Genomic DNA, 10539 nt, shown 5'->3' on the forward strand with positions numbered 1-10539 from the left:
TGAAAGCTCATTTATATCCTCGACAATATTTCATGCCTGTGCATTAGATGCGTGTCGTGTGTGTATAAAATGTAGCTTCTAGGAGCAATGCATTTATTGCGATAAAGCATGCACAATGCATGCAAACATCACGTTATAGACCAAGGAAGGTCAATTATTTAGATCTTTATAAATCACGCTGTGCAACTTAAAAAAAAAAACACCGCCGAATGTATTATAAACCCTTTATAAACACACATCTCTAGGTTTTGCCTCTATGTTTGCGTGCGTGCGTGCGTGCGTGCGTGCGTGCGTGTGTGTGTGTGTGTGTGTGTGTGTATGCTAGTATTATTCACTCTTGGTCAGACGGCCCTGTTTTTACTCTTTCCTTGTTGTACAATTCCTGCTGTATTTGCTTGTGTAAATCTATAATATCTTAATACATTTTTTTAAATCTATGAAACGTCGAAAATATCTCTGTGTTTATCAGTGCAAACAGAAGATTAATCTCATTTAAAACACAGTGGTTTTATTGAATTAATTACATCGTTTACATCTTCAGATATTTATTTATTTATTTATTTATTTAATCTATCTATCTATCTATTTATTTGTTTGTTGTTTTTTTTAATAAACTTATGGTGTCTGGTCTGGACGGAAGTGCACTTGAAATGGACTCAACATTAGGTTTCGAACACGAGCAGAGAGATTCCTATAGGGAGGGATACACGACCACAACAAAACATCACAAGAACACTTCATGACACTTATTTGTGTTTTTCTTTTTCTTTCTCCAAATTGAACGTCATTTCGAACTGTTTCATCACTTCCTCCTTGACCTCTCACTTGGTATAGTTTCTATTCAGAGAAATGGAACGAGAAAGAGAAACAGAGAGACCTACACTTTCACTTTAGTGGCTGACATTCACCACAAACTAGACAACAACAACAGCAACAACAGCAACAACAACAACAACAACAGCAACAACAGCAACAACAGCAACAATAACACAATCCCTTACCAAGAGGGGCATCCTCCTCTTAAACATGGAATGTTTTTTTTGTTTGTTTGTTTCTTTCTTTCTTTCTTTGTTTTGTCTTCAAGGATCCACTGTCCGTAGAAATTGCACATAAATATTCCATTAAATAAAGTTAGTGTAAAAAACATGACAAGGAAAGGCCTCATTGAGAGGCTTTTTAAAGTTCACTGTTTCAGTTCCAAAGCCCAGACGTGTTGCGGCCAACCAGTTCTCCCTTTGGGTTTCTTGTCATTGCTGCTCCCTGAACATTTCAAAACTTCATTCTGTTCCAAACACAAGAAAAAGCATCCTTTAATGACATGACCCCGAACAAAACCAAGCCCCTATTCCAACAACAGTATAGCTCCTGTATGTATGTACGTATATGTATGTATGTATGTAAGTATGTATGTATGTATTATTATTATTTTATTTTTTAATACCTGTTTATACAGTGCAGCTTGTTCTAGCTATATTCAAGGTCAATAACTATTTATGCAATATAGTGGCAAGGAAGTGTGGGGAAAATTTAATAAAAAAAAAAAGCAAAACAGCTGCCATGTGTTATTTTGACTACCATTAGGATAAGAAGCTGTAGGAAAATATTTCCCAGTAATTCTCACATTTTTATAGTTTAATTACCTTTGAAAAGATATATCATTTCATATACTGTCATCATGTCCAAGAACTGATGCAAACCCCCTCAAACTATCCTAAAAAAAATAAATAAAAATAAAAGACTTCATGCTGCAGACTTGAGCGACTTTCTTGCTTCAATATTATATCGATAATAAAACGTCTTAGAATATTAGACATTACAAATCAACCAACTATAATTTGATTCGCAATCATAGTTTAGGACAGAAAAAAACCCCTTTTATATATATATATATATATATATATATATATATATATATATATATATATATATATATATATATATATATATTGTGTGTGTGTGAGAGAGAGAGATTAAAATGTTAACTAAATGTTCACTCAATATCCTATATATTATTATTATTACTACTTGATCAAACTTAGTAAATCTATTTTTAATTTTTCCAGAAAATAAGAAAACAACACGAAGTCTATCAAATACTGTCCAATCCTCAATCTGAGCAGGATTTACTTTCCTAAAAGCATATTATTATTATTATTATTATTATTATTATTATTATTATTATTATTTTGATCCTAGTGGACAGATCATTATTTTATCCGCTTGCTTTACCAATTTAACGCTGATTCTTGTTCTGATGCGACATGTTTTTGGAAACCTGTGCAGTCTGATTGAGTGAAACACCAGGAAAGTTTGCATCATTTTTCTTTCCTTGGGTTGGATTTCCTTGCCTTCGTGTGGTGTTTCTGCTATTTATTTATTTGTTTGTTTGTTTATTTAAAATACATTGCTGTGACGCAATGCACTTCATTTCAGCCCTGTTGGAGCAGAGGAGCAGGGTTTTAGATCTGTGCAGGAAATACCAAAGGCCTGTGTGCACTTATTGGGTATTTAAGATAAATATATCATACAAATATGGATATTTATAGATAGTCACACACTCAAGTTTGCAGCAAGAAGAGTCCAGATCTACCGCCAGCTTTGTTAGGATCATCCTGGAGCTCTAATACTCCAGGATCAATGCGTAAAAAAAAAAAAATGGTTGTGTCGTGCAAATTATTTAATGGATGAAGTGTTGATAAGAAAACAAACAAACAAACAAACAAACAAACAAACAAACAAACGCACCGTTTCTTTCTTCCTCCTCTCCTCTTTGGAGTCCGCCTTCCTGAACTCGGCCTTGAAGGCCTCTGTGTCTCCGCCGCCGTGCTGCTCGTGCTTGTCCAGGATGTCCATGAGGTAGGCGATGTAGCTGGTGGCGAGGCGCAGGGTTTTGATCTTGGACAGCTTGGTGTCTGCGGGGACGTTCGGGATGCACTCGCGCAGCTCGGCGAACGCGCTGTTGATGCTCTGAGTCCTGCGTCTCTCCTTCCGGTTCGCCGTGGGCCTCCGCTTCACGGCGCGCGGCACAACCATCATGCCCGGCACAAGCGCTCCTGCGCCTCCTGCTCCATAGGGCCCGTGCTCCAATCCAGGCCCGGGCGCGCACACACCACCGGCGGCGTTACTGGCGCTGTACTCGGGGCTGTAGGACGAAGGCGCCATGCCGTAATCCGGCGGCGGAGACATGTCCGCGTGCCCGATGAGCCACCCGTGGAAATACGGGCTTTCCTCGTGACAGCGGCTCGCGGCAGCAGCAGCTGCAGCTGCCGCTGCAAACGAGGACGAGTAACCGTCATGGTGCACGACCGGGTGGTGAGGAAAGCCTCCAACAAGACTCATGATAATGTCCGAGCGCGCTTTTGCAGCTTTGGATTTTATTCTCTTCCTCCTCTTTTTTTTCTTTCCTTCCCCTCTCTCTTCACCTCCTTCCCCCCCTCCTCACTCTTTCAGACTGCACCTATTCTCTGCACTGACTTGCATTGGTGAAAAAAACAAACAAACCAGAAGTCGTGCAGCAGAGCCGGGTTGGTTCTACGTGTCCATCACAAAACTTACAACTGATCATATATACCTACCAAGCGAAACACATTTTTTTTCTTCAGCTTGATTGATCACCTCTTCTTCTTTCTGATAAAATCACCTACTTACTCGCGTTCAGGCTCCATAACGCAGTGCACATCTCCAGCACGAGCACGACAAGGACGAGCACACGTCCCATTAGAAACCAGTACAGGCTCATAAACCCGTCTCAGACAAACATGGGAGTGGGTCCGAGCCACAGAAAGTGATGTGAGAAGGACAACCCCATGCACTCTTGGAGTTGTGTTTGTGCAGCTCTGGTGTAGATTTTTCTCCGTTTGATGTGTGTGTGTGTGTGAGTCGCAGCTTCATGTTGTGCTGCTTGAAGTTCCTTTATACTGCACACTCAAGAGCTTCTCGGCCAATCAGCGTGCAGAGGAGGAGGAGGAGGAGGAAGCCGCTTCTCAGGGTGATTACACTCCTCAAATGCACCACACTCTGGAAGCGTTTATTATTAATACGGTTAAATATCGCGGAATGTATACACAAATAGAGCTACTAGTCAGTGTGTATTATTTATTATGCGCGTTTATTATGCCTGTGAAGCGCACGTGCCATGCATGCATGCATTTTGGCTGGATGTATTTTAGGCATTTAGGAGAGCAATGCAATGCAATGCAATTCAGTGCAAACCCTTTTTTTTTGGTAAATGGAATTTTAAAATGTGTAAGTAGAGGAAAACATTTTAATTTCTAAACTGCATAAAGTCGGGATGTGTTGAGTGAATTCTTCTCTCATGTTTAGTTTATTATTCATTACATTTGCAAATACAGCCATTAGGACCATCTCTGCTGTGATGTCTGGAGTTTGTGTGGAAGCCTGACTCAAACACATCAGCTTTTTAGGATTTTCCATAATCATGTACACACACACACACACACACACACACACACACACACACACACACACACACACACACACACACACACACACACACACACACACACAAGGTTGTTTGTTTGTTTTTTCTTTTCTTTACAAACAAACAGCATGAACAACACCATCACCACCACTTTTGTTTTCATCTCAGTCTATTATTATTATTATTATTATTATTATTATTATTATTATTATTATTATTATTATTATTATTATATTAAAATCTTCTCACGTTTTCTGCAAAAATCACTTTCTTAAAATTCCTAACGCCTCTCAGGGATAAAAGTGCACGTGATGTTGTGATGTTGCATGCTAATAAACTCTTATTTATGAGTAATTTGTACCTGGATGTTGATCTGAATCGCCTTGAAAAGTCACATGACAACATTTGCGATGCTGTTAAAGCTTGTGCAGGCAATCAGAGAGAGAGAGAGAGAGAGAGAGAGAGAGAGATGAGCTTAAGACACATTACGAGTCAAATATGTCCAACGTCGTTTAACGCTGGATGGAATGAAAAGAATTTAAAGTACAGATTGTTGGGGTTTTTTGGGGTCAGAATTTAGTGTGAAAATTGGAGCTTGGATTTAATTCTAATTAAAACCATGCATTTATTTTTAATTTATTATTATTATTATTATTATTATTATTATTATTATTATTATTATTATTATTATTATTATTATTATGTTTGCATTGTGTTCAAATGCAGTTTGGCCAAACAGAGCCTCGAACTTATAATGCATAGTGACAAAATATGTTTTTTCCCCCGTAATGTCTAATTTCTCTGGGGTCTCTTGTGGACATTTAACGGCGACATTTAAGAAAAACAAAAACAAAAATAAACAAAACAAAAGCATGAATTTGTTTACGCATGTAAATGGATAAATTATATTACACAGTGTTTGTTTGTTTGTTTGTTTATTTATTTACAGACTTTATATCTGGAGATGACAGGTTTTTTTTTTTTTTTGGAGGGTCTTAAACACTTTATTTAAAACATTTCAAGATTTCAAGAACACAACCGAGCAAGTTAATATTCACTTTCACTAAACGTCGCAAATTATTCACTTTTATTGTGCGTCATTTGGACTTAATTCCTCTTTACTTTCCAGGCTAATGGTATTAAATCATTCAACACAGACTTATATGTACACATGACATCATAAATAATATATACGAATTTAAAATCATTTGTATTTCTTCAAGAAAAAAAATCAACAGACAATAAGATCATTTTTATTTCATTGATAAGTTTCAGGCTTCACAGCGGTGTTTAGTTTTTATCCCTTTCCATTTCCAGCGGTATAATATACACACACTAATAATTTACAACACAACCTACAATCCTGCCTATTAAACTGTAGTGTAATTTACGCTTTAAGAAAATGAAAGGAAATGTGACGAGGAGTCTACGGGTAGAATTAGATCTATTTTTATCCCCCCCCCCCCCCCCCCCCCCCAAATACAAACCTTGCTGGTTCCGCTTGTTGGAAAGTTCTGTACTCATGGATCAGGAGCTCAAAGCGATGCACAAACCTTATTAAAAATATATAGATATAGATATATATTCCTTGAAGTGTTTCTTTATGTGTTATGATGTAAAGGTAAAACATCTGGAAGAGAAAACTCCACCCAGGAATAATGCGATATCAGACCTGCGCACTGGATCTCTATTTACATCAGACAGGAGAGTCGAGTTCGTGTGTGTGTGTGTGTGTAGGCCTGGTTCTGGATGTGTATAGGTGTGTGTGTGTCCCCTATTTCCCCCCGTGTGTCTGTGTTTATGTGGAGCTCTTTGGGAGGATTCGAACACTGACATGTGAGTTATTTTATTTGGATATTCGCAGAGTTTCTCCAGAGTCCACACGTTACATATATGTTAAACAAGGCTGTGTGAACGTTCAACGTCCTTGGGTATTTCTCTCTCTCTCTCTCTCTCTCTCTGAGCGTGCCGCGTGTGTGTGTTATATATATGAAAATTCACAAATTTCCTCATGGAAGGCACATGATTTATTTGTGCTTAAGTGAGGTGTGTGTGTGTGTGTGTGTGTGTGTGTGTGTAGGTGTGGTGCCAGTGTAATTTATCTGTCTGATTGGAAGTTCTTGAGTAATTGAAATACTCTGAGGCTCCAGTTAATGACCCATAATCAGGCTCTAGGTCACTTGGTCAGACTGCTGGTCCAAACCATCCCAACTCCCCCCAACACACACACACACACACACACACACACACACACACACACACACCAAACCTTCCCCCTGCTTCTCATCTCCTTTCACACCGAATTCTGTATGAATAAATAAAGTTATGCAGAACCCACCGTTGAAGCATTGAAGCATGACCCAGGCGTTTCATCAATGCACACGACACAAACTGGGTTCATTGGAACAGGCCCAGGAGCTGATTGGTTGTAAAAATGATCAGTAGTCTCGGTGTGGTGTGGTGGGGTTCTCTCATCATGAGCAGGATAGAAATGTGATTGAAAAACTCAGATTGGATCAGATCAGCCAATCACAGGACAGCGTAATAGTGGTGTTTTATATATATATATATATATATATATATATATATATATATATATATATATATATATATATGTGTGTGTGTGTGTGTGTGTGTGTGTGTGTGTAAGGGTTGGGTATTGCAGAGAATTTTCATATTGCAGTATATTGCAATACTTCGTTGTGTATTGTGATACATATTGCAATATATTGCAAGATTCCTGTTTTTACATGACGTCTACAGAAAAACTGAGACAGTGAAGGAAAAGCACGTGGTGCTGAGTTTTGTTTTACTTTTTATGATTAACCTGTCAAAAACAACAACAATGGTGATATTTTTTCAAATTTAATGAAAAATAAATGCTCAGAATATTGAGTGTAAAATAAACTTTGTATGTTGTGAATCAACATAGCGGTCAGTAATCTGTAGCTAACTTGCTGCTTGCAAATCGCATAAAGGGCAGTGAGACTGAGAATCCTTACACACAGTAATATCCAACGTCTCCAGAACTACTTCCAGGTTCCAACCCAAAAAATAGTTTGTAAATAAAAATATTGAAATCACAACAGTCCGAGTAATACCACTTTGGCAACCTGGAACAAGTAAAGTTGAGAACAGAACACAACACAACTGTAAATATTAAAATATTAGTAACAATACCTGACTTAACTATTTAAAGTTAATATTTAATATTTGCTCAACAACAGGTAGGTCTCATTATTAAGAAAAAAATATATATATCTACATTTCTGAGAAAGTATTTTTGACAACGGTTTGAAATTTGTTTTGTTTGCTTTTTCAAGCTCAATGAGATTTTTCTTACCTGTTCGGCAGATTTGAGATTTGTGATAACGTCCATCATGGGATTATAACTTCTGAGAATTGGTTCCTGCTTGGCATTTAATATTTACAACTCAGTGCATTGACAAGGCCTCGAAAATCAGCAGAGTCACCGATCCTGTAAGGCCAAAGATCTTTAATTATAAACCTTGTAAATTTGTTAATCATGTCCTGTGCCCATGCAGAGCTGGATTTGTATTTTTCCGCCAGAGTATCCCGTTAGTGTAAGTCGATCTGCTTGATGTGTGTGTTTTTCCTCTGGTGACGACTGACAGAGTTTTTCAGGTGACTCTGACTCTGGATGCACTGACTTCAACGTTGAGAATTTTGTTTTTGACAGGAATATCGGATCATGTCTCTGCACGTGACTTGTCAGATTTGATGTTCCTACTGAGAATTTCAGCTCTGTGCTACAAGGTTTGCAAACTAATACATTTCTGATGATACTCCCATCCCTGGTTAATTTCTTTAGTCCAGAATGCTGACATACACTTGACTTAGCGCGTGTGTTCGGCACAACAGTGAAATCTGCTGTCGCCATTTTTGTTTTCCACGCATGCATGCATGCATGACTTCCGGCACAACGATGGAAGTAAATGAAGTTTTCTGAATACTTGCATGTCAATATGCTGGTTTTCATTCAACGTATCGTGATACATATTGATTTGAATTTTGTATCGATACAAACCGGTATACCAGTTTTATCACGCAGCCCTAATGTGTGTGTGTGTGTATATTAAATCACACACACACACACACACACACACACACACACACACACACACACACACACACACACACACATTTCTGGGATGTTTCAATACAGTTTGTTTATTGCTGCCCATTTAGCGTGAAGATTAATTGCATGTTAAATTGATTATGAAATGATATTTGTACATGATGATGATGATGATGATGATGAGCCTAGAGAAGGCAATAATTGCTACAACAATTTCTAATCATAATGAAACATAAAAAAAATGATAGTCAGCCCTTTTTGGAGTGACTTATGACCACAGTATCAGCTATCATGGTTGACCTGATGTGACGTCATCAGATGTGCTGCAGGAGCGAAGCTCTCTTATCCTTTCTCTCACTCTCCTTTCCTGGAGCACACTCTCCTCCTTTCCTCCTCTTCCGTCTCCTCCTCCTTTATTTAAACTTAAATAAAACAACATGGTAGTCCAATCTGCTATCAGAAAGAGCCTTGCTACACATATACATCCCACAATCAATATAAACTAACAAAAGAAACTAATTATAATCAATATCAAATTGCAATATCCATAGTATGTATATTCAAATTAGTTACAAATACAAAAAACAAACAAACAAACAAACAAACAAACAAACAAACAAACAAACAAACAAAAACTCATGTGTATAAAATACAAAATAGGAACTATAAACTACAAACGATAAGCTTAAGCTGTTAAAAACAATACATCCATTTTTCCTCCTCTTCTCCTCTCTTCTCCTCCTTCTGCTTTCCTGCTTTTCCAGGACTTGTTAAAGGACCCTGGTTCTCTTTATACCACCCCGTCCTCAAGTCTTCTCACTACTTTATCCTGGCCTTAAAATAAAATAAAATAAAATAAAATAAAATAAAATAAAGCAGATTTGTCACATGCATCAGTGATAAATGATTGGCTCCCAAAAGCTGGGCAGCTTTTTTTTTTTTTTAAACCACCTCACCAAAGAAATGTGGCAGGTCGAAACTTAACAACCGACAGTCATAAAATCAATCTGATATGTCAAGTGATAAAAAAAAGGTCCAGATTTTAGGGACATTTACGAGAGTTACTGATAGCAGATAGATACAGTTCGTAGGCTGAGAACACACAGTTTGATTTGTATAGCTCAAAATAATTTTCTTTTCTTTTCTTTTTTCTTTTCTTTTTTTAACATATAGGCAATATGAATGACAGAACATAATCTACTGAATTATGACAGAACATAATCTCTGAATGACAGAACATAATCTACTCCAGCGAAGAAAAAAAAGAAATATGCAATGTTTGTATTGTTATTGTTTTTAATTCAACATTTATACTAATTTTTTTTACAGTTTAGCAGTTAAAGGGTTCGAGGGCTTGAAGCTCAAAGACCCAGCAGTGGTAGTTCAGTGATTCTGTGATCCAAATGGCAACCTTCTCATCAGATGCACAGAGGTTTCCCTTCTGAACCACCAGGGAAAACAAATAAACCAGGGTGCTTAAACTTTACACTCAGGGACTCTGTTCACAGTAAAACAAAACTCATCCCCACTTTTCTAGAGATTTATCTTACAGCAAACTATTTGCCAATAATTAAGCACGTTACGATAATATTTTGGAGTTTATTCTCCATGAACATTCCAATCATATCACCTATATACAGTGTGTGTGTGTGTGTGTGTATATATATATATATATATATATATATGTATATATATATATATTTTTTTTCTTTTTCTTAAAATTATCATTATGTTCCTGTTGATATGATTTGCGCCTACTTTAGACAATCACAGAGATCATTGTTATAATCAAAGGACGCCACTCTGAGAACCATAAAATGACATGAATAATTGAAATCAATTGGAAATCAAAAAATTGAAATCAACATTATTATTCTATCCACATTCACTGGATATGAGCAATCGCACGCTCTGATTGGCTACTCTTCTACTAGGATATCAGCTCATATACCGTGAGTAGAGAAAAACAAAATGGCGGAGCGTGTTGCTGAACCAACCG

The 10539-nt window shown here is 37.3% G+C and overlaps 1 protein-coding gene across 1 annotated transcript; it reads right to left on the reverse strand.

Annotated features, from left to right (window-relative positions):
* Positions 1-529: 529 nt before the first annotated feature.
* On the reverse strand, positions 530-3871 carry hand2 (heart and neural crest derivatives expressed 2). Its single transcript, XM_060924884.1, has 2 exons — positions 2746-3871; positions 530-1282 (listed from the first exon to the last, which is right to left on the reverse strand). The coding sequence occupies exons 1-2, from the start codon at positions 3337-3339 to the stop codon at positions 1184-1186; spliced, it is 693 nt and encodes a 230-aa protein (XP_060780867.1). The 5' UTR covers positions 3340-3871; the 3' UTR covers positions 530-1183.
* Between the last annotated feature and the right edge of the window lie 6668 nt (positions 3872-10539).

The sequence above is a fragment of the Neoarius graeffei genome, chromosome 7, assembly GCF_027579695.1.
Source record: "Neoarius graeffei isolate fNeoGra1 chromosome 7, fNeoGra1.pri, whole genome shotgun sequence".
In the NCBI taxonomy this organism is placed as follows: Eukaryota; Metazoa; Chordata; class Actinopteri; order Siluriformes; family Ariidae; genus Neoarius; species Neoarius graeffei.

Bases quoted from the DNA above. Each gene is read 5' to 3' on its own strand.
- hand2 (XM_060924884.1), bottom strand. From the start codon at position 3,339: ATGAGTCTTGTTGGAGGCTTTCCTCACCACCCGGTCGTGCACCATGAC. The intron at 1,283-2,745 runs GTGCGTTTGTTT...TGTTTGGAACAG, and splicing joins AGAGGAGGAAGAAAGAAACG to AATGAAGTTTTGAAATGTTC.